Below are 26,267 nucleotides of genomic sequence, written 5' to 3'. Positions count from 1 at the left end.
AGCAACGGATACAATAAATGATATTAGTGGATGTGCAGGTGAAACTTTGATGGATGTGGAAGGCTCCTTTAGGGCCTTGGATAGAGGTGAGGGATGTGCAAGTAAAACTTTGATGGAGCATCCAACAAGCAGCGAAATCGACGTTTCGGGCAAAAGCCCTTCATTTACATCCAGCCCCTTGTGCCTCGGGGGTGGTGGGGGAGACTGAGCTGTATGGCTTTTCTCTCCTGCAATCTCTCAACCTCCGGGTATCTCTCAGACAGACAGACAGACAGAGAGACTGCTGGCGCCTGGAGTCTGGCTGCTGTCAATGGGCGGCTGAGAAAGTCCATTGCCGTTTTCAAATGTTATTTCGCCTGGTTTAAAAGAGACCACTTCTGCAGAGCTAGGGGGCAGACTGAGACCAGCTGGTTCACCCCTTGCTGACAGCCAGCGTGCAGGACGTGCCGAGTGGTCTCCATTTGGACTGTGAGCATCCCGGCAGCACTGACCCCTGCTATCCTAGCACCAAACTCTACTTAAAAAATAAGGCACCAGTTTCCAGTTCAAATCATTCAGCTGGACCTTTTGAAAAGTCGAGCTGTTCTGTGTGTGTTTGTGTGTGGTTAACCAGAATGTGATATTACAAAGATCAAAGATTAACTTATAAAGTACACCTTATCTGTATGAAACTTTAGACCAACTTTATTCCGCGTTCTGTGCCCTTGTATGGCAGGGGCTGTGGGTTCTGCCGTTTTGGGAGGAGAGAGGAAGCCTTTCATTCAGAGAGGGTGAAGACACTGGGCGGAACTACAGCGAGTCACTCCAGTCCCGGGAGTGAGAGCCCCTGTCACTCTGTCCGTCTCTCCCAGGCAAGGCACAGCGGCGATGTGTTAGTGCCCGGGACTCAGCGTCTCTCCGGGAAGATGGTCACCTATACAGTGACGGTGGCCACAGGGAGCCAGTGGTTTGCAGGCACGGATGATTATATTTACCTGACCCTGCTGGGAACTGAAGGTTGCAGCGAGAAAACCCTTTTGGATAAACCCCTCTACAATGACTTCGAGCGAGGAGCGGTGAGAATCAGTTACTTTGTTAACCCTCTCTCACTTTACCTCCAACGTGGTATCTACTCAAAGGCTCAGCTCCAGAAACTATCTCTATCCTCTCACATGTGGCTGGACTCCGGAGAGATCCCTTTTGTTCAGTTCCCCCCTTCCAGCCTTCTCATTCCCAATGCCACTTGTTTCCAGTTTAACTTATCCCATTTCTCCCTTCTGTCTTACAGACTCACTCTGGCTTTGATCGCCATCAATGTTCTCTACAATTTCCCTGCCTTCTTCATTTCTGTCAAACTGATCCTCCCCTATATTTTCCCCCTTCCTCTGACTCTCTTTTCTCTCCCCCTCCCACCCTCCTCAGTCTCTTCCAACCCTATCCGAACTCCCCCCTCCCCCTGTCTCTCATCACCTACCCACCTCTCTTCCTCTTTCTCCACAAGACCAGTCTCCACTCTCCCGTTCTTCCCCACCTCCCCCAGTCTGCCTTCCCTCTCTATTTCCTTCCTATCTCTTTTAGCCGTCAGTGTCTGCTTCCTCTCTTGCTTCACTCTCCCCTATCCTTCAAATCTGCCCTATCACTCTATCCCTTCACCTCCCTTTCCTCTCCTCTCCTACCTCCACTCCCCCCACTTCACACTCTCTTCCCACTAGTTCAGTCTCACCTCCATCTGCCCAGACCTCCCCTCCCTTCCCCTCTGAGAGAGGGCTGAGATAACATCTGTGCCTGTATTTTGAGTGGAGTGGTGCCTGTATTTACACTGGGACCAGTGTGTCCTCCCTATATGCTGCCTCTCTGTCACAAGTTCTGCCTGTGTATGTCTGGCGAAGCAAACTTGTACTCAGCCGCTTGTTGTAGGGTGCTGCAACTTTCAGGAAACTGATTAGATTAGATTCCCTACAGTGTGGGAACAGGCCCTTTGGCCCAACAAGTCCACACCGACCCTCCAAAGAGTAACCTACCCAGACCCATTTCCCTCTGACTAATGCACCTAATGTTACGAGGCAATTTAGCATGGCCAATTCACCTGAACTGTACAACTGTGGGAAGAAACTGGAGCACCCGGAGGAAACCCACGCAGAGACGGGGAGAATATGCAAACTCCACACAGTCAGTCACCCGAGGCTGGAATCAAACCTGTGTCCTTGGTGCTGTGAGGCAGCAGTGCTAACCACTGTGCCACCGTGCCACCCCTTGACGTGCCCCTCTGCCAATGCCACTCATGCCTGGTCTAGTGGCCATCCTTTAACACTCGTTTCGAACTGGAGGATCCTTGGTGAAATGGAGAGCAAGTGCTATCACTTCTACTTGCATCCAACCAGAATCCGCCCCCCCCCCCCCCCCCCCCCCCACCGCAAGATGCTGAGACACCCCACACCCTGATCTATACAGGCAAATAAATCAGACAGATTGTATCTCCTGTCAGAGAAAAATGAAAATAACATGTTGCTGCAGATCCGGCTCTGAGAAGAGTCAGCTCACAGTCAGACATTGCTGTTGTTCTGGGTTTCTCTGAAGGGCCGTTCACCTCGTTTCTCTGTGAAAACCACGAATCCCTCCTGTCATCCAGCCCTTCCAGAACAGTCTCTGGGGAAACTATTCTTCTGGGGAAATAGTTCACCCCCATCATTCCCCATGGATCAGAGTCTGAGGAGAACCATAAGGAATATCATTTTTCCATTCTCGCTAACTCCCTCGTTCCAAAGCCGATTCTCCCCAGCCCCAATCAAAATGGGATCCATCCGTTTGACAATTCTTTGTCTTTAATGGTAACTGCTCTTATCCAGAATAAACATCCAACAAACTAATTAGACTCTAATGAAACTAATTAAATCCCAATGGTGTAGTGGTAGTGTCCCTATCTCTGATCCAGCAGGCCCCTGGTTCCGGTCCTATCTCTTTAGATTACTTACAGTGTGGAAACAGGCCCTTCGGCCCAACAAGTCCACAACAACCCGCCGAAGTGCAACACACTCAGACGCATTCCCCTATATTTACCCCTTCACCGAACATTATGGGCAATTTAGCATGGCTAATTCACCTGACCTGCAAATTTTTGGACTGTGGGAGGAAACCAGAGCACCCGGAGGAAACCCACGCAGACACGGGGAGAACGTGCAAACTCCACACAGAGAGTCACCTGAGGCGGGAATTGAACCCAGGTCTCTGGCGCTGTGGGGCAGCAGTGCTAGCCATTGTGCCACCGTGCCGAAGTGTGTAATAATAATTCTGCACAGGTTGATTGGGAAATTTGGACAGTAATATAATTCTGACATGTTGCAATTGACAAGAGTGAGGTCAGCTGTGATGCCCTTACTAATTCAATAAATGTATTGTACTGGAGGGGGTGTGAAGGAGAGTCACCAGAGTGCAGCACATTAGCTACAGAGAGAGGCTCGATAAGCTTGGTTTGTTTTCAGTAGGACAGAGAAGGTTAAGCAGATACCTGATCAAAGTATTTAAGATTATGAGGGGCATGGACAGGGTGAATAGAAAGCAGCTGTTCCTTTAGTTAAAGGAGGCATCATTTTAAAATGAAAGACAGGAGGTTTTGAGGGGATTAGAGCAAAAACATTTTAACCCAGAGGGTAGTGGGGCTCTGGAATGCATTGCCTGGGGTGGGAGGGGGTGGGGGGTAGGGGAGGAGTTGAGGCAGGAAACCTTACGACCTAAAGAAAGTACTTGGATGAGCACCTGAAATGTATAAAATTCTAGGCTGTGGGCCTAGTGCAGGAAAGTGGAACTAGTCTCAGAAGTCATGCATTCTTGGCAGTACAGACTTGATGGGCCAAAGGGCCTCATCCATCCTGTATGTCTAGGTTTACGTTGAGAGTTTGCTGATACTGTCCCCAGTCAACTAGTAGCTGTAAGGCACAGGGGAAGGATCACCAATGGTTTGAAACAAACCAGTTCAAATTTGCTTTGATCCAAACATGGGGTCATTGTGAGTTTGCCCGAGTCATGTTCCCTCTAAAGCGCAGCATAGAATGAGGTCCCAGAGTGACTTTCTGAAACCTCCATTGAAAGTTTAGTGTCAGTCAGAGAGTTCATTTCATGTTTAGTGATGTTATTATGGTGCACATAGTGGTTCCTGATTATAGTTATTCATTCACAAACTGCTGGGTGCAGCCACCCTCCTGAGTCAGCCTCGGTCTCTGGGAAGTGGATATTGGAAGGATTTGACAGAGAGCTGGTTCCCGGCTGTGGCCAGTGCTCAGCAGCTGTTTGGAGGTAGGGGAAAGTCTGGTACTAGTTTGTGAGGCTGGAATGAGGGGGGATGAGCTTAGAATAGTTTACAGGTTGGCGCAACATCGATGGCTGAAGGTTCTGCGCTGCGTTGTTCTATGTTCTATGAATTTCACCGATCCTGACTGGGATGTGTGATCAGTAAAAGTGTGTGTTTACTGAACCATACTGACACCAATTCCAAACTCTAGGTTCAGTAATAACCTCTGTTTTGGCGCCTTGTAATATACTTTAAATATGATACATCAGTGTTCTCTCTTAGCCATCATAATAACTATATACTCTTAAAAACTCCAACCGACTTGTCAAACATGATTTGACTCTATTTTTAGCATGTATCATTCTCTAACCACATTCCTAATGCTAGTTTCTGGTTTTTAGAGGGCTAACCAATCCATTGTTACTTGTTTTTTACTCTTACCCCTTCCTGAAGAAAAAGGTTTCATTTGCTACTTTCTGTTCCCACTGGGATTGTCCTGGAATCCAGGGAATCAAAACCAATGCACCCGCTATCTTTACAGCGAGCTCTGTTAAAATCCATGATATAGACCATCAGGTCCAAGAAATTTGTTAGCTTTTTTAGATTCATTAAGTGCTGCAACACTATTTCCTCATTAACGTTTATTTGCTTAAGTTCCTCGTCTGTGTTAAAGTTTTGGTTTCCTACTGTTCTGGGATTGTTTTTCGTTTTCCATTGTGAAAACAAATGCAAACTATTAGTTTAGTGCCCCAACCATTTCCTCATTCACAATTAACCTCTGTCTCCTCCCATCAGTGACCACATTTAATTTCACTAATTTCTTTTTCCCTACACCCTGATGGATCTCTTATAATCTATGCTTATGTCACTTGTAATTTATTCTTTTTTTTATATCAATTCCTTAGTCCTCTCTTGCTGAAAACTGAAATCCTTCCAATTCTGAGGCTTGCTACTCTTTTTGGCATTATAACCTGTTTGTTTTGTTCAATACTAGGTGCAATTCTTCAAAATTAAATCAAGTGAGTTTCTTTGCTTGTTTTATGTTCATAGTCAAAAATGTAAAAGCTGCCAATGATGCTTGATTTACAGTACACTAAGTATTCAGCAGTCAAACTAAGCAGTCTTCTATTATATTGGACATATTAAATTAAGACCTAGAGAGGGAAAAACAATCTCCTTTCATAGAATAGGATCCCTACAAAGTGGAAGAAGGGTATTCGGCCCAGCAAGTTCACACCGACTGTCCGAAGAGCATCCAACCCAGACCCACTCCTTCCCCGTTATCTTGCATTTACTATGGCTATCCACCTAGCCTACACATCCCCAGGCACTGTGGGCAATTTAGAATGGCCAACCCACCTAAACCTGCACATCTTTGGACTGTGGGAGGAGACCCATGCAGACACAGGGAGAATGTGCAGACTCCCCACAGAGAGTAGCCCGAGATGGGGATCAAACCCAGGTTCCTGGCGCTGTGAGGCAGCAGTGCTATTCTGCTCCAAAAATCTTTCTAGCATTTAATTTGATTATTGATAAAGGAAAATTATTTCTAATTTGCCTGAGGATAGTGTGAAGGGGTGAAGGTATCACGTGATTTGTGTGCGTAGTGAGCTCAGAGCTAACCCACAGTAGATTAGATTACTTACAGTGTGGAAACAGGCCCTTCCGCCCAACAAGTCCACACCGACCCGCCGAAGCGCAACCCACCCATTCCCCCTACATCTACCCCTTACCTAACACTACGGGCAATTTAGCATGGCCAATTCACCTGACCTGCACATCTTTGGACTGTGGAAGGAAACCGGAGCACACGGAGGAAACCCACGCAGACACAGGGAGAACATGCAAATTCCTGAGGCGGGAATTGAACCCGGGTCTCTGGCGCTGTGAGGCAGCAGTGCCGCCCAGTAAACGAAAGAGAATTTGAATATTTAGTTGGAAGCGCTGAACAATTTGTCAAGACTCATTGATTGAAAAATTAAAAAAATCTTGCTGGATAAACCTTGATGTTGGACAACTCCCATGTGGGAGAAACTGTTTATTTTTTGTTTCGAAGTTTTCAAACCTGATTTTAGACCAAAGTAAGGAAACCCTGATTAGTCACACTTTCACTTTGTAGGTTTTGTATGTAACAGCATTTTTAAAATATATCTATTCTTTCAGGGGGTTGTAGACACTCCTTGGTAAGCCAGTAGTTATTTGCCCATCCCTAGTTATCCTTAAGAATTTAGTTATGATTTGCCTTCTTCAACTGCTGTCGACTACGTGCTGTAGTAAACACACAATGGAATTAGGGAGGGAATGCCAGAATTTTGGTCCAACAACACTGAAGGAACAGTGATATACTTCCAAGGCAGGATAGTGAGTGGCTCGGAGGGGAATGTGCGGGTGGTGGTGTTCCCATGTATCTGCTCCCCTTGTCCTTCTCAATGGAAGTGGTAGGGGTTTGGAAGATGCTGTCAAAGAAGGTTTGCTGAGTGCTTCAGTGCATCTTGTGGATGATACACATTGAGTATTGTTCAAACTGCGCTCATCCAGGAAAGTGGAGCATCTTCCATCATACATTACGTTCCCTGTAAACTGTGCAGCCGTGGAGCTACTGGGAGATCCCACATGCGTGGCCCTATTTCTGCTTTTTAAACATCCCATCCACGGAACCCAGACCCCCATGCAGAAGGAGGAGCAATGAACAATCCCTTGTAGATGGGATCTTCCTAAGTGCTGTTGCAGCTGCATTATTGATTATGGCTGGTCTTTCATATAGTTTATGATTCCCTACACTGTGGAAACAGGCCTTTTGGGCCAACCAGTCCGCACCGACCCTCCAAAGAGTAACCCATCCCCCTCTGACTAATTTACCTAACACTATGGGCAGACACGTAGACACAGGGAGAATGTGCAAACCCCACTCCGAGGGCTGGAATTGAACCTGGGACCCTGGTGCTGTGAGGCAGCAGTGCTAACCACTGAGCCACCATGCCACCCCGGCATGATATAGCTACTTTTTGCCTCTTTGATGGCCAACTAATCTTTTGCATATGCCATCATGTTACTGAGTACACCACCTTTTCAGTAGTAACCTTTGATGTGACAATTTATCAAATGCTTTCTGGAAATCTAAATACTACATACACCCATTTCCTAATATCCACAGTACATGTTACCTCCTTAAAGTAGATTGGTCAAATATGATTTCCCTTTCACCAACCATGTAGACTGAGCCAAAAAATCTTGATTTTAATCTAGGTGCCCAGTACCTGCTTGCTGTCCTCTTTACACTCAGTCCTCTAGTAATGTTCCTCTTTGCTTTGTGTAGGTAGACTCGTATGATATGACAGTGACAAATGATATTGGCGAAATCCTGTTGGTGAAGATTGAGAAGCGTAAATACTGGGTGCAAGATGACTGGTATTGTAAATACATCACTGTAAAAACCCCCAGTGGTGATTACATGGAGTTCCCATGTTATCGATGGATTACTGATCACAAGGAAATCGAGCTACGGGATGGACACGGTTAGTGCAAAGCTTGAAGCTGAACTTGGGCAGTGAGTGGGAGTAGGTGTGGCATGTTTGACACTGTCTGTATTGGGTTAGCTGCTCACAGAGCGTTGCAGCTGGCCGTTCTGTCACTTGACGCGATGAGGAAAGGTCAGCTAGGCTACCTGCTTCTGATCCCATCTAGTGAGCAGCCACCTCCACATACCCCAACCCCTTGAGTGATGACGTAGGTGCAGCTGTCAGACTCTGCAGTCACATTGTTGTCAAATTGTTAAATCATACACACGGGGCCAGAATGCTATGAGCAATTGTGGAAATGGGGTGAATCAATAATGAAATCACCAAAAGCATTGTGCATTTGGGAAGATAGACTCGCTTAGTGATGAATCGAGAAACCAACGTTAATGTCAGAAACAGACCACGGTCACACTATGGTGGTACAACTGTGCCTAATAATATTGACAATGTGGCCATCTCCCAGCAATTATTATATCCCTAGCCCAGGTCCATGGGACCTGATCCATAGATCATGGAGCAGAATCTCAGAAATCAACAATTTTGTTTACGAAATTTGCTAAAGAGATGGGAAAATATACAACTGCATGGGGTAATTGATGGATTGGTGAGGATGTAAAATGATATATAAATGTGATATTGGATCAGCTGCAGGTATACATCTCAATCTTATCCAAGTTAAAATCATCAGATCTATCCAGCAGCTGGTTGTGGAGGGCTCCCTGGCCTTAAACTTACATATCACAGGTGTCCTTTCAGGAAATATCTGCTAAAGTCAGCAATATTTCCAGGTTTGCAAATCCATCTTATATGAGGGAATTCATTGAGGCTTATATACCAGAAGCAACAGCGATATCTCCACCTTTATAGACAGAGCAGCCTCTCACTGGTATGAGATCACACATTGCGTTGTGTTTCCTATGGCCATCCTGACAGCAAACATGCAAAATGAGTGTGGGAGTAGTCCCTTCAGTCCCTCAAGTCTGTCCTCGCCAATCAATAAGATCATAGTTAATTGAATCATGGTCATAACTCCCTTGTAGATCAAAAATCCAACTCAGTCTTGAGTAGATTATAAATTCCCCAGCTGCCATGGTGGAATGTGCTGAGAGCATCACTGCAGGCATCAAGATAACGCATCAGCAAGCGAACCATTCCTTCCAGGTCCTGCAGTTTTATCAAAACAATCAGCAATTTGGTCACAGTACATTACTGCATTCTGTATCTATTCTCCTGACAGCAGACAAGACTTATTCATCTTGAAATGCATAAATATATGTGAGCAAGGAGCTGTAGTAGGCCATTCAGCCCCTTGATCCTACTATCTGATTATAACACCAAATGCATGTTCCCATCTACCCTTTCACCTCTTTCACCTCTGTGCTCAACAAGAATCTATCCATCTCTGACTTAAAAATATTTAAGGACTCTGCTTCCACCATCTTTTCAGAAAGAGGTCCAAAGACTCATAACTTTCTGAGGGATATGTAAAAGAAAAACCACATCTGGTTTAAATGGGCAACACTTGTATTTTAAACAAGGGGTCTGAGTCCTTCCCAAAACAAGAGAGTGTTGGAAAATTAAAAGTGATGTATCAACGGTCTCACTAACCACTTCCATTCAGGTTTTGGATAAAGTCCATCAGGACCTGGACACTTGACGCATCTATAACAACTTAGTCAGTCCCACTTCTCTAGTGATTGTGTTTTTCTAGTACTACTCCTTCACTTTCATTTCTCACTGATTCTAAGATGTATTCTGTATAGTGAAGAGTTATGCAAAGTAACTGTTCCATCTGCCATTTGTTTACTTTCCATTATTAATTCTCCTGTCTCACTTTATATCGGACTAACCCACTTTTTGTTGACTCTTTTCTTTAAATATTTATAGAAACTCGTATTATCTGTGTTTATATTTATGACTAGCTTTCTCTGATACTCTGTATCTTGGACATTGTTTGCTATTTTTGTTTTGTTCTGTCCAATCTTCTGATCTGCCACTGATCTTTGCACAATTATGTGCAATTTCTTTATGTTTGATGCTCTCTTTAACACTCCTCATAAACCACAGATGGTGGGAGGGGTTCGTCCCTTGGAATTTATCTCACTCTTTGAAATGTATCTACTGTGTGTATTCTTAAATAGCACTTAAATGTCTCCACTCCATCCTTTAATTTGTCGATTCACTTTAGCCAGCTTTGCTTTCAGGTCGTCATAAATCCCCTTGTATAAATTTCCATCTTCCTCAAACTAAATGTAAACTCCCATCATATTATGTTCGCTGCTACCTAGGGGCACCTTGAGTATGAAATCAATAGTTAATCTTATCCCAGTGCACAAGTCCCTGTTCTAGTATAGTCTATTCACTGATCAGTTCAAGAACATGCTGTTCTAGGAACATATCATGTAAACATTCCATGAACTCCTCATCTAGGCCTGGATTAGAATAGTTAGATGCTAGATACAGACTTGATGGACTGTGCTGTCGGTCTCTGTAACTCTATGACCTTTGCCAATCTGAGTCTACCGATATAGATGTAGATTAAAATCTCCCATGATTATTACTGCGCCTTTCTAACAAGTTTCCATTATTGTTTCCTTTATGTTCCACTCTGTCCTGTGGTTACTGTGAGAGGACCACTCCCACAAGATTTTTGCCTTTATTATTTCTCGTTTCTATCCAAACTGTTTCTACATCCTGTTTTACTAAATGTAGGTCATCCCTCTACTGTGCTAGCTGACTGAACCATTCCTCTACCTTCTCCTAGATGTCTTCCTTCCTAAATGTCCGATTCGCTTCAAGATTCAGCTCGGAGTCGGTCATTCTGCAGTTATGTCTCTATCCTGGTGATCAGCTCATACTTATCTAAGACTGTTTGCATTTTCAGTTCATCTGTTTTGTTTTAAATGCTACTGCATTCAGATATAAAACCTTTAGTTTTATTCTTTTATTAACTGTATTCTTATCTGTTGGTTTATTCTTAGAAATGTAATGCCTTTTTGTCACAGTCTGTTTATCATTTCCCATATTCATCATTTTCTCTTTGCCCTGGGTTCCACTTTTTGATTTGCAAAATCTTTCTAAATGTGATCTTTGTTCTGACTGTTAATTTGGAGAGATGCTGGCCTAGTGGAATTATCTTTTTTAAGAACCATACAATCCCTACAGTGCGGAAGCAGGCCAATCGGCCCATTGAGTCCACACTGACCCCCCAAAGAGCACCGACCAACCAGACTCACCCCCCTACTCTAACCCTGCATTTCCCATGTCTAATCCACTAAGCCTGCATATCCCTGGAACATTTGGGGAATTTAGTATGGTTAATCCACCTGGCCTGCACATCCTTGGACTGTAGGAGGAAACCAGAGCATCCGGAGGAAACCCACGCAGACACGGGGAGAATGTGCAAACTCCACACAGACAGTCATCCAAGGGTGGAACTGAACCTGTGTCACTCGCGCTGTGACACAGCGAAGAAGGGCTTATGCCCGAAATGTCGATTCTCCTGCTCCTCGGATGCTGCCTGGTCTGCTGTGTTTTTCCAGCACCACATTTTTCAACTCTGGTCTCCAGCATCTGCAGTCCTCACTTTCTCCCATTCATGATACCATAGTCAGTCAGCTCATCCACTCTACAGGCTCCACCCTCATCCAGGCAAACTGCAAGAATCTCAAACCTGTTGGATAATTAAAAAGCTGAGGCTTCTGTGCTCTGTCTTCGAGATCCTATCATAGGAATCCAAGTCACTTTACCTCCGTCTTTGATGAGTTGCAGTGTCTGTAATTCAGCCTCCAGCTCATAAACTTTGAGCCAACGCTATTGAAACTTTGAATATTTGATTGAGGCATATTGACTCTGGCCCAACAGATTCCCACACACTTCGACACATCACCTGTTCTGTCATGTTCGAAAGTGTTCTAATTAACTACTTCATTATTTTGCTAAATTAAACATTAGCTGTTTTCGATATTTTATTAATCTTACTATTTCACTGGAGATCTTATTACAAACTCTATTTAAGGCTGGAAAGGACTGCAAACGTTCATTAGGAAAGATGCAGCACAAGTATAATTGTATATATTTATTAGAAAAAGGAGTGTCAAAGGATTGGATGGCAGATGACCTGATACTTTATAAAAGAATTGAGTAGAAAGCGAAGGACTGTAAGGCAATTAGCTTCGTGCTTGTGGTACAAAAGATTGGGGACAGTGGAGAGGACGTTTTACTCTGTATCTAACCCCGTGCTATATCTGATCTGGGAGTGTTTTACTCTGTATCTAACCCCGTGCTATATCTGGTCTGGGAGTGTTTTACTCTGTATCTAACCCCGTGCTATATCTGATCTGGGAGTGTTTTACTCTGTATCTAACCCCGTGCTATATCTGGTCTGGGAGTGTTTTACTCTGTATCTAACCCCGTGCTATATCTGATCTGGGAGTGTTTTACTCTGTATCTAACCCCGTGCTATATCTGGTCTGGGAGTGTTTTACTCTGTATCTAACCCCGTGCTATATCTGATCTGGGAGTGTTTTACTCTGTATCTAACCCCGTGCTATATCTGGTCTGGGAGTGGTTGCATCAGTTTAATTTTGGTTGAAAAAGTAGAGCCGTAAGATAGGTGAACATAGAAAAATAAACACATTTTAAAGAAAAAAAATGGATTTATCTGATCAAATGTTAAAAATGTAAGAACAAAAGCTCCAGTTATTGTAAATGTATATCTTTATTACTTGCTATGGGGCGGCAGGATGGCTCAGTGGTTAACACTGCTGCCTCACAGCGCCAGGGACCTGGGTTCGATTCCGGCGTTGGGCAACTCTGTGTAGAGTTTGCACATTCTCCCTGTGCCCGCGTGGGTTTCCTCCGGGTGCTCCAGTTTCCTCCCATATTTCAAATGATTTGCAGGCCAGGTGAATTGGCCTTGCTAAATTGCCCATAGTGTTAGGTGCATTAGTCAGAGGGAAATGGGTCTGGGTGGGTTACTCTTTGGAGGGTCAGTGTGGACTTCTTGGGCTAAAGGGCCTGTTTCCACACTCTCTGTAACACAGTGTGAAGACTGTCCCTGGGACAGGCACTCTCCATAACTCTGTGTAAAATGTCATTCTGCAGCCAGATTATCACGTGACGACCAGACTCAAATTGCCCGACAACACCGCCGCAGAGAACTCGAGGAGAGGCAGAAGATGTACAGGTAAATGATTGTGTCCCTAGAACAAGGGATGTTTTTTTTTCCTGAAGGTGGTGAAGTAGAAGTGTCTGAGACCTATCCGTATCTTCCCGTAGTCACTTGGAGAGCGATTGGCATGGGGAATGCTGAGTGTTGCAGGTTCTTATGGTGTACTGGGCTATCACTGGGTCTGCAATGAATGTGAGGGCAGGGGATACATTGCCTTGTCTCCAAGAGTAACCTTGCCCCCCATTGTGCCCACAGTGAACAGTCCCCGTATCACCAGTCTCTCTCCTCTCAGCTTGGGGTGTCTGTCTGAAGTTGGTGCACTTTGTTTGATTGCTGGAAAAGCGCAGCAGGTCAGGCAGCATCCAAGGAACAGGAGAATCGACGTTTTGGGCATGTGCCCGTCTTCAGGAATTTCTGAAGAAGGGCTCATGCCCGAAACGTCGATTCTCCTGTTCCTTGGATGCTGCCTGACCTGCTGCGCTTTTCCAGCAACACATTTTCAGCTCTGATCTCCAGCATCTGCAGTCCTCACTTTCTCCTCGAGCACTTTGTTTGATTGGTTTCCTGCAGCTGACTTGTCAAAGTAGGTGAGACTGGACTCTCCTACAGTGAGCTGGGGAGTGGGGATGGGCTTTTAGCTCTGCACCAACTCTTGACCACCCCCCCGCCCCCCTCCCCCCACAGCTTCCCACGTCACCGTTTGACAAAATCTGCAGGAATCCCTCTGATGGAGCCTCACAGCCGACTGCTGCACAATGAGAGTTCTCGGGAAGTTACCACTCTGCTTTTTACATTGTGGATTCAGGATTTGGAGACACTGGTGTTGGACTGGGGTGTACAAAGTTAAAAATCACACATTACCAGGATATAGTCCCAACAGGTTTATTTGGAAGCACTAGTTTTCGGAGCGCTGCTCCTTCATCAGGTGGTTTTCTGAACGTCCAGATAAACCTGTTGGACTATAACCTGGTGTTGTGTGACTTTTAACTTTGAGATTCAGGACTGCCCTTCCAGTCAGTTATCAATGCAAACAGAAGTGTCCTTGCCTCACTGCCTATCCCTTTGCCACAACTCTGGAGAAGACAAATGAGCTTCCTTCAACTTTTGGGAGCTTTGTTTTCAAGGTTCAATTGTTTTCCACCTAGTTTATTGGCTGTGCATGGGATGCAGTGTTTCACGTTGTGAAATAAAACCGTGCACGTGTTTCATTATTAAACTTCAATTCTTTTTCCAAAGCTACTATTAAATCTGTTTCCATTCTCCTTTCAGGCAGAGGAAAGTGTTTGCTCGATCCAATCAGAAATACCTGTAACATTGGGCATTCCGATTTAATCCCCCATTACCTCTGTGAGGAGATTATCTCCAGCCACTACATTGGAGCTGAATTCCTTCCTCCCTTGTACTGTTACAACATGGAATCAGGCCATTTGGCCCAACAATTCCACACCAACCCTCCAAAGAATAGCCCACTCAGACCCATTCCCCTAACTCTATATTTACCCCTGACTAATACACCTAACCCACACATCCCTGAACACTATGGGCAATTCACCTGACCTGCACATCTTTGGATTGCGGGAGGAAACCGGAGCACCCGGCAGAAACCCACGCAGACACGGGGAGAATTGCAAACTTCACACAGACAGTCCCCTGAGGCTGGAATTGAACCTGGGTTCCTGGTGCTGTGAGGCAGCAGTGCTAACCACTGAGCCATCGTGCCTCCCCACCCTGTGTCGCCCGTGTTCGAGTGAATCTCCTCTGCTTTCTCCCAAAGGGAAGTGCCTGACCCAGAATTGAATACAGTTTTCCAGCTTCACTGCCAATTGTGGATAAAAATATGAGACATCACTTTCACGCTTGCGTGTTTCACACTTCTATTTAAAAAGCAGAGATTTTTTTTGAAAGACCTCCACGTAGATGCTGAGTTCCCTGCACTCCTGCAAACCCCTTTAAAATGGTCCCATTGATTTTCGATCCTGTGTCACTCCCCAGAGCAGATTTCCGATAACCCTGGTGAGGATGGCTGTTTTGTGTGTTGCAGGTGGAAGGAATGGCACCCAGGATTCCCACTGAGTATCGACGCCAATTATCACAGTGAGCTCCCCCGTGACATCCAGTTTGACAGCGAGAAAGGAGTTGACTTTGTCCTGAACTACTCCAAAGCGTGAGTAGAGTCTCTGTTCACTGACCACAGCCCTGTTCACACAGCTCCCCTCCCACGTCCCCCCACAGACGATTCATTTGACACGAGGGCTCCCTACCCAAAAACCACAATAGTCTAAGCATCAACTTCTGGGCCGAGCCCAGTGAGCTGATCCCCGCTGGGACGCTGGCAAGGAGCAAGGATCAGCCAAGATTCTACTCCCGACACATCCCACCTGACAAGGTGTAACAGACCAAGTTACGATGCCCCCGGGGTTGAATTCCTTTCAGCATTTAGGCTCAATCTATGAACAGTGGCAACTTGGGAGAGGCAACTGAACCTCACAGCCTCCCACACACACCCTCAACACTCACACACACCCTCCACACTCTCACACACCCTCCACTCCCACACACACCCTCAACACTCTCACACACCCTCCACACTCACACACACCCTCCACACTCACACACACCCTCCACACTCTCACACACCCTCCACACTCTCACACACCCTCCACACTCACACACACCCTCCACACTCTCACATACCCTCCACACTCTCACACACCCTCCACTCCCACACACACCCTCAACACTCTCACACACCCTCCACACTCACACACACCCTCCACACTCACACACACCCTCCACACTCTCACACACCCTCCACTCCCACACACACCCTCAACACTCTCACACACCCTCCACACTCACACACACCCTCCACACTCACACACACCCTCCACACTCTCACACACCCTCCACACTCACACACACCCTCCACACTCTCACACACCCTCCACACTCTCACACACCCTCCACACTCACACACACCCTCCACACTCTCACACACCCTCCACTCCCACACACACCCTCCACACTCACACACACCCTCCACACTCTCGCACACCCTCCACTCCCACACACACCCTCCACTCTCACACACACCCTCCACTCCCACACACACCCTCCACTCCAACACACACCCTCCACACTCTCACACACCCTCCACTCCCACACACACCCTCCACACTCACACACACCCTCCACACTCACACACACCCTCCACACTCACACACACCCTCCACTCCCACACACACCCTCCACTCCCACACACACCCTCCACTCCAACACACACCCTCCACTCCCACACACACCCTCCACTCCAACACACACCCTCCACACTCTCACACACCCTCCACTCCCACACACACCCTCCACTCCCACACACACCCGCCACTCCCACACACACCCTCAACACTCACACACACACCGTCAACACTCACACACACCCTCCACACTCACACACACCCTCCACTCCCACACACACCCTCCACACTCACACACACCCTCCACTCCCACACACACCCGCCACACTCACACACACCCTCCACACTCACACACACCCTCTACTCCCACACACACCCTCCACACTCACACACACCCTCCACTCCCACACACACCCTCAACACTCACACACACCCTCCACTCCCACACACACCCTCAACACTCACACACACCGTCCACTCCCACACACACCCTCCACTCCCACACACACCCTCCACTCCCTCACACACCCTCCACTCCCACACACACCCTCCACTCCCACACACACCCTCCACTCCCACACACACCCGCCAAACTCACACACACCCGCCACTCCCACACACACCCGCCACACTCACACACACCCGCCACTCCCACACACACCCTCAACACTCACACACACCCTCCACACTCACACACACCCGCCACTCCCGCACACACCCTCCACTCCCTCACACACACTCCACTCCCACACACACCCTCCACTCCCACACACCCTCCACACTCACACACACACCCTCAACACTCACACACACCCTCCACACTCACACACACCCGCCACTCCCACAAACACCCTCCACTCCCACACACACCCTCCACACTCACACACACCCGCCACTCCCACACACACCCTCCACTCCCACACACTCTCCACACGCACACACACCGTCCACTCCCACACACACCCTCCACACTCACACACACCCTCCACTCCCACACACACCCTCCACACTCACACACACCCTCCACACTCTCACACACCCTCCACTCCCTCACACACCCTCCACTCCCACACACACCCTCCACTCCCACACACACCCGCCAAACTCACACACACCCGCCACTCCCACACACACCCTCAACACTCACACACACCCTCCACACTCACACACACCCTCCACACTCACACATACCCTCCACTCCCACACACACCCTCCACACTCACACACACCCTCCACACTCTCACACACCCTCCACTCCCACACACACCCTCCACTCCCACACACATCCTCAACACTCACACACACCCTCCACACTCACACACACCCTCCACTCCCACACACACCCTCAACACTCACACACCGTCCACTCCCACACACACCCTCCACTCCCACACACACCCTCAACACTCACACACACCCTCCACACTCACACACACCCTCCACTCCCACACACCCTCCACACTCACACACACACCCTCAACACTCACACACACCCTCCACACTCACACACACCCGCCACTCCCACACACCCTCCACACTCACACACACACCCTCAACACTCACACACACCCTCCACACTCACACACACCCTCCACTCCCACACACCCTCCACACTCACACACACACCCTCAACACTCACACACACCCTCCACACTCACACACACACCCTCAACACTCACACACACCCTCCACACTCACACACACCCCCCACACTCACACACACCCTCCACACTCACACACACCCTCCACTCCCACACACACCCTCCACACTCACACACACACCCTCCACTCCCACACACACCCTCCACACTCACACACACACCCTCAACACTCACACGCACCCTCCACACTCACACACACCCTCCACACTCACACACACCCGCCACTCCCACACACACCCTCCACTCCCACACACCCTCCACACTCACACACACACCCTCAACACTCACACACACCCTCCACACTCACACACACCCTCCACACTCACACACACCCTCCACACTCACACACACCCGCCACTCCCACACACACCCTCCACTCCCACACACCCTCCACACTCACACACACCCTCAACACTCACACACACCCTCCACACTCACATACACCCTCCACACTCACACACACCCTCCACACTCACACATACCCTCCACTCCCACACACACTCTCCACTCCCACACACACCCTCTACTCCCACACACCCTCCACTCCCACACACACCCGCCACTCCCACACACACCCTCAACACTCACACACACCCTCCACACTCACACACACCCTCCACACTCACACACACCCTCCACTCACACACACACCCTCCACACTCACACACACCCTCCACTCCCACACACACTCTCCACTCCCACACACACCCTCTACTCCCACACACCCTCCACTCCCACACACACCCGCCACTCCCACACACACCCTCCACACTCACACACACCCTCCACACTCTCACACACCCTCCACTCCCACACACACCCTCCACTCCCACACAAACCCTCCACACTCACACACACCCTCCACTCCCACACACACCCTCCACACTCACACATACCCTCCACTCCCACACACACCCTCCACTCCCACACACACCCTCCACTCCCACACACACCCTCCACTCCCACACATACCCTCCACTCCCACACACACCCTCCACACTCACACACACCCTCCACTCACACACACACCCTCCTCACTCACACACACCCTCCACACTCACACACACCCTCCACTCCCACACACACCCTCCACACTCACACATACCCTCCACTCCCACACACACCCTCCACACTCACACACACCCTCCACTCACACACACACCCTCCTCACTCACACACACCCTCCACTCCCACACAAACCCTCCACACTCACACACACCCTCCACACTCACACACACCGTCCACTCCCACACACACCCTCCACACTCACACACACCCTCCACTCCCACACACACCCTCCACTCCCACACAAACCCTCCACTCCCACACACACCCTCCACTCCCACACACACCCTCCACTCCCACACACACCCTCAACACTCACACACACCCGCCACTCCCACACACACCCTCCACTCCCACACACCCTCCACACTCACACACACCCTCAACACTCACACACACCCTCCACACTCACACACACCCTCCACACTCACACACACCCTCCACACTCACACACACCCTGCACTCCCACACACACCCTCCACTCCCACACACACCCTCCACACTCACACACCCCCTCCACTCCCACACACACCCTCCACACTCACACACCCCCTCCACTCCCACACACACCCTCAACACTCACACACACCCGCCACTCCCACACACACCCTCAACACTCACACACACCCTCAACACTCACACACACCCTCCACTCCCACACACACCCTCCACTCCCACACACACCCTCCACTCCCAGACACACCCTCAACACTCACACACACACCCTCAACACTCACATACACCCTCCACACTCACACACCCGCCACTCCCACAAACACCCTCCACTCCCACACACACCCTCCACTCCCACACACACCCTCCACTCACACACACACCCTCAACACTCACATACACCCTCCACACTCACACACCCGCCACTCCCACAAACACCCTCCACTCCCACACACACCCTCCACTCCCACACACACCCTCCACACACACCCTCCACTCCCACACACCCTCCACACTCACACACACCCTCCACTCCCACACACACCCTCCACACTCACATACCCCTCCACACTCTCACACACCCTCCACTCCCACACACACCCTCCACTCCCACACACACCCTCCACTCCCACACACACCCTCCACACTCACACACACCCTCCACGCTCACACACACCCTCCACTCCCACACACACCCTCCACACTCACACACACCCTCCACACTCCCACACACACCCTCCACTCCCACACACACTCTCCACACACACACACACCCTCCACACTCCCACACACACCCTCCACACTCACACACACCCTCCACACTCACACATACCCTCCACACTCACACACACCATCCACTCCCACACACACCCTCCACACACACCCTCCACTCCCACACACACCCTCCACACTCACACACACCCTCCACACTCACACACACCCTCCACTCCCACACACATTCTCCACTCCCACACACACCCTCCACTCCCACACACACCCTCCACACTCACACATACCCTCCACACTCACACACACCCTCCACTCCCACACACACCCTCAACACTCACACATACCCTCCACACTCACACACACCCTCCACTCCCACACACACCCTCCACACACACACACACCCTCCACTCCCACACACACCCTCAACACTCACACATACCATCCACTCCCACACACACCCTCCACACACACCCTCCACTCCCACACACACCCTCCACACTCACACACACCCTCCACACTCACACACACCCTCCACGCTCACACACACCCTCCACTCCCACACACACCCTCCACTCCCACACACACCCTCCACTCCCACACACACTCTCCACACACACACACACCCTCCACGCTCACACACACCCTCCACTCCCACACACACCCTCCACTCCCACACACACCCTCCACTCCCACACACACTCTCCACACACACACACACCCTCAACACTCACACACACCCGCCACACTCACACACACCCTCCACACACACACACACCCTCCACACTCACACATACCCTCCACACTCACACACACCCTCCACTCCCACACACACCCTCCACACACACCCTCCACTCCCACACACCCTCCACACTCACACACACCCTCCACTCCCACACACACCCTCCACACTCACATACCCCTCCACACTCTCACACACCCTCCACTCCCACACACACCCTCCACTCCCACACACACCCTCCACTCCCACACACACTCTCCACACACACACACACCCTCCACGCTCACACACACCCTCCACTCCCACACACACCCTCCACACTCACACACACCCTCCACGCTCACACACACCCTCCACTCCCACACACACCCTCCACACACACACACACTCTCCACACACACACACACCCTCCACTCCCACACACACCCTCCACACTCACACACACCCTCCACTCCCACACACACCCTCCACACACACACACACTCTCCACACACACACACCCTCCACTCCCACACACACCCTCCACACACACACACACTCTCCACACACACACACACCCTCCACTCCCACACACACCCTCCACACTCACACACACCCTCCACTCCCACACACACCCTCCACACTCACACACACTCTCCACACACACACACACTCCAAACACATGACACACACACTCCCTCCACTCCCACACACACTCCACACTCACACACAGTCCACACACACTCCACACACACATACACCTTCCGCACTCTCACACACACAGACACAGTCCACCCTCCACACTCACACACATTCCACACACACACACACACACCCTCCACACTCACACACACTCCACACACACACACCCTCCACATTCACACCATCCACACACAAGCACCCTCTACACTCACACACACATGCACGAACACACACACCCTCCACACTCACACACACACACCCTCCATATTCACACCCTCCACACACACACACACCCTCCACACTCACACACACACACCCTCCATATTCACACCCTCCACACACTACACACGCACATGCACCCTCCACGTTCACACACACATCCTCCACACTCCCACACGCACCATACATACACACATACACACACACACACACACACACACCCTCCACACACTACACACGCACATGCACCCTCCACGTTCACACACACACCCACCACACTCCCACACGCACCATACACACACACACACACACAGACACACACACACAGTGGTTAGCACTGTTGCCTCACAGCGCCAGAGACCTGGGTTCAATTCCTGCCTCAGGCAACTGACTGTGTGGAGTTTGCACGTTCTCCCCGTGTCTGCGTGGGTGTGCTCCGGGTGCTCCGGTTTCCTCCCGCAGTCCAAAGATGTGCAGGTTAGGTGAATTGGCCATGCTAAATTGCCCGTAGTGTTAGGTAAGGGGTAAATGTAGGGGAATGGGTCTGGGTGGGTGGCGGGTCGGTGTGGGCTTGTTGGGCCGAAGGGCCTGTTTCCACACTGTAAGTAATCTAACCCTCCACACTCACACACTCTCCACACACACACACTCCACACTCACACATAACCTCCACACTCACACACACACACACACACACTACATACACACACACACACACACACACACACACACACACCTTCCGCACTCTCTCTCACACACACACATTCCACACTGACACACATTCCACACACACACCCTCCACACTCACACACACACTCCACATTCACACTCTCCACTCCCACACACATCCTCCACTCCCACACACCCTCCACTCCCACACACATCCTCCACTCCCACACACCCTCCACTCCCACACACATCCTCCACTCCCACACACCCTCCACTCCCACACACATCCTCCACTCCCACACACCCTCCACTCCCACACACTCCCTCAACACTCACACATACCCTCCACTCCCACACACACCCTCAACACTCACACACACCCTCCACTCCCACACACACCCTCAACACTCACACACACCCTCCACTCCCACACACACCCTCAACACTCACACACACCCTCCACTCCCACACACACCCTCAACACTCACACACACCCTCCACTCCCACACACACCCTCAACACTCACACATACCCTCCACTCCCACACACACCCTCAACACTCACACACACCCTCCACTCCCACACACACCCTCAACACTCACACACACCCGCCACACCCACACACACCCTCAACACTCACACATAACCTCCACTCCCACACACACCCTCAACACTCACACACACCCGCCACACCCACACACACCCTCAACACTCACACATACCCTCCACTCCCACACACACCCTCAACACTCACACACACCCTCCACTCCCACACACACCCTCAACACTCACACACACCCGCCACACCCACACACACCCTCAACACTCACACATACCCTCCACTCCCACACACACCCTCAACACTCACACACACCCGCCACTCCCACACACACCCTCAACACTCACACACACCCTCCACTCCCACACACACCCTCCACTCCCACACACACCCGCCACTCCCACACACACCCTCAACACTCACACACACCCTCCACACTCACACACACCCTCCACTCCCACACACACCCGCCACTCCCACACACACCCTCAACACTCACACACACCCTCCACTCCCACACACACCCTCCACACTCACACACACCCTCCACTCCCACACACACCCGCCACTCCCACACACACCCTCAACACTCACACACAGCCTCCACACTCACACACACCCTCCACACTCACACACACCCTCCACTCACACACACCCTCCACTCCCACACACACCCTCCACACTCACACACACCCTCCACTCCCACACACACCCTCCACTCCCACACACACCCTCCACACTCACACACACCCTCCACACTCTCACAAACCCTCCACTCCCACACACACCCTCCACACTCACACACACCCTCCACTCCCACACACACCCTCCACACTCACACACACCCTCCACTCCCACACACACCCTCAACACTCACACACACCCTCCACTCCCACACACACCCTCCACTCCCACACATACCCTCCACTCCCACACACACCCTCCACACTCACACATACCCTCCACTCCCACACAAACCCTCCACTCCCACACACACCCTCCACTCCCACACACACCCTCTACTCCCACACACCCTCCACTCCCACACACACCCTCAACACTCACACACACCCTCCACACTCACACATACCCTCCACTCCCACACAAACCCTCCACTCCCACACACACCCTCCACTCCCACACACCCGCCACTCCCACACACACCCGCAACACTCACACACACCCTCCACACTCACACACACCCTCCACACTCACACACACCCTCCACTCACACACACCCTCCACTCCCACACACACCCTCCACTCCCACACACACCCTCCACACTCACACATACCCTCCACACTCTCACACACCCTCCACTCCCACACACACCCTCCACACTCACACACACCCTCCACTCACACACACACCCTCCTCACTCACACACACCCTCCACAATCACACACACCCTCCACTCCCACACACACCCTCCACTCCCACACACACCCGCCACTCCCACACACACACCCTCAACACTCACACACACCCTCCACACTCTCACACACCCTCCACTCCCACACACACCCTCCACACTCACACACACCCTCCACTCCCACACACACCCTCAACACTCACACACACCCTCCACTCCCACACAAACCCTCCACACTCACACACACCCTCCACACTCACACACACCCTCCACTCCCACACAAACCCTCAACACTCACACACACCCTCCACTCCCACACAAACCCTCCACACTCACACACACCCTCCACACTCACACATACCCTCCACTCCCACACAAACCCTCCACTCCCACACACACCCTCCACACTCACACACACCCTCCACTCCCACACAAACCCTCCACTCCCACACACACCCTCCACTCCCACACACACCCTCCACTCCCACACACCCTCCACTCCCACACACCCTCCACACTCACACACACCCTCAATACTCACACGTACCCTCCACTCCCACACACCCTCCACTCCCACACACACCCTCCACTCACACACACACCCTCCACACTCACACACACCCTCCACACTCTCACACACCCTCCACTCCCACACACACCCTCCACACTCACACACACCCTCCACTCCCACACACACCCTCAACACTCACACACACCCTCCACTCCCACACACACCCTCCACACTCACACATACCCTCCACTCCCACACAAACCCTCCACTCCCACACACACCCTCCACACTCACACACACCCTCCACTCACAAACACCCTCCACTCCCACACACACCCTCCACTCCCACACACACCCTCAACACTCACACACACCCTCCACTCCCACACACACCCTCCACACTCACACACACCCTCCACTCACAAACACCCTCCACTCCCACACACACCCTCCACTCCCACACACACCCTCCACTCACACACACACCCTCCACACTCACACACACCCTCCACACTCTCACACACCCTCCACTCCCACACACACCCTCCACACTCACACACACCCTCCACTCCCACACACACCCTCAACACTCACACACACCCTCCACTCCCACACACACCCTCCACTCCCACACACCCTCCACTCCCACACACTCCCTCAACACTCACACACACCCTCCACACTCTCACACACCCTCCACTCCCACACACACCCTCCACACTCACACACATCCTCCACTCCCACACACCCTCCACTCCCACACACACCCTCCACACTCACACACACCCTCCACTCCCACACACATCCTCCACTCCCACACACATCCTCCACTCCCACACACCCTCCACTCCCACACACACCCTCCACACTCACACACACCCTCCACTCCCACACTCACCCTCCACACTCACACACACCCTCCACACTCACACACACCCTCCACTCCCACACACACCCTCCACTCCCACACACATCCTCCACTCCCACACACCCTCCACTCCCACACACCCTCCACTCCCACACACACCCTCCACTCCCACACACACCCTCAACACTCACACACACCCTCCACTCCCACACACACCCTCCACACTCACACACACCCTCCACTCCCACACACACCCTCCACTCCCACACACATCCTCCACTCCCACACACCCTCCACTCCCACACACCCTCCACTCCCACACACACCCTCCACACACACCCTCCACTCCCACACACACCCTCCACTCCCACACACACCCTCCACACACACCCTCCACTCCCACACACCCTCCACACTCACACACACCCTCCACACTCTCACACACCCTCCACTCCCACACACACCCTCCACACTCACACACATCCTCCACTCCCACACACCCTCCACTCCCACACACACCCTCCACACTCACACACACCCTCCACTCCCACACACACCCTCCACTCCCACACACATCCTCCACTCCCACAC

At 50.9% G+C, this 26,267-nt stretch overlaps 1 protein-coding gene across 3 annotated transcripts in view; it reads left to right on the top strand.

The window, feature by feature from the left end:
• The first annotated feature begins 451 nt into the window (after positions 1-451).
• Positions 452-26,267, top strand: part of LOC140484561 (polyunsaturated fatty acid 5-lipoxygenase-like) — an 88,924-nt gene continuing 63,108 nt past the window's right edge. The window contains exons 1-4 of one of the 3 annotated variants that reach the window (XM_072582939.1): positions 452-1,055; positions 7,581-7,779; positions 12,889-12,970; positions 14,997-15,119. In XM_072582939.1, the coding sequence (XP_072439040.1) occupies positions 906-1,055; positions 7,581-7,779; positions 12,889-12,970; positions 14,997-15,119 (554 nt within the window). In that variant the 5' untranslated portion in view covers positions 452-905. The remainder of the gene's footprint in view (positions 1,056-7,580; positions 7,780-12,888; positions 12,971-14,996; positions 15,120-26,267) is intronic. The other 2 variants (XM_072582940.1, XM_072582941.1) reach the window with 2 other exon arrangements.

Source organism: Chiloscyllium punctatum, chromosome 13, assembly GCF_047496795.1.
Source record: "Chiloscyllium punctatum isolate Juve2018m chromosome 13, sChiPun1.3, whole genome shotgun sequence".
Taxonomy (NCBI): domain Eukaryota; kingdom Metazoa; phylum Chordata; class Chondrichthyes; order Orectolobiformes; family Hemiscylliidae; genus Chiloscyllium; species Chiloscyllium punctatum.
Note: the sequence above shows the minus strand (reverse complement) of the source record. Positions and strands in the feature narration are given on the sequence as shown.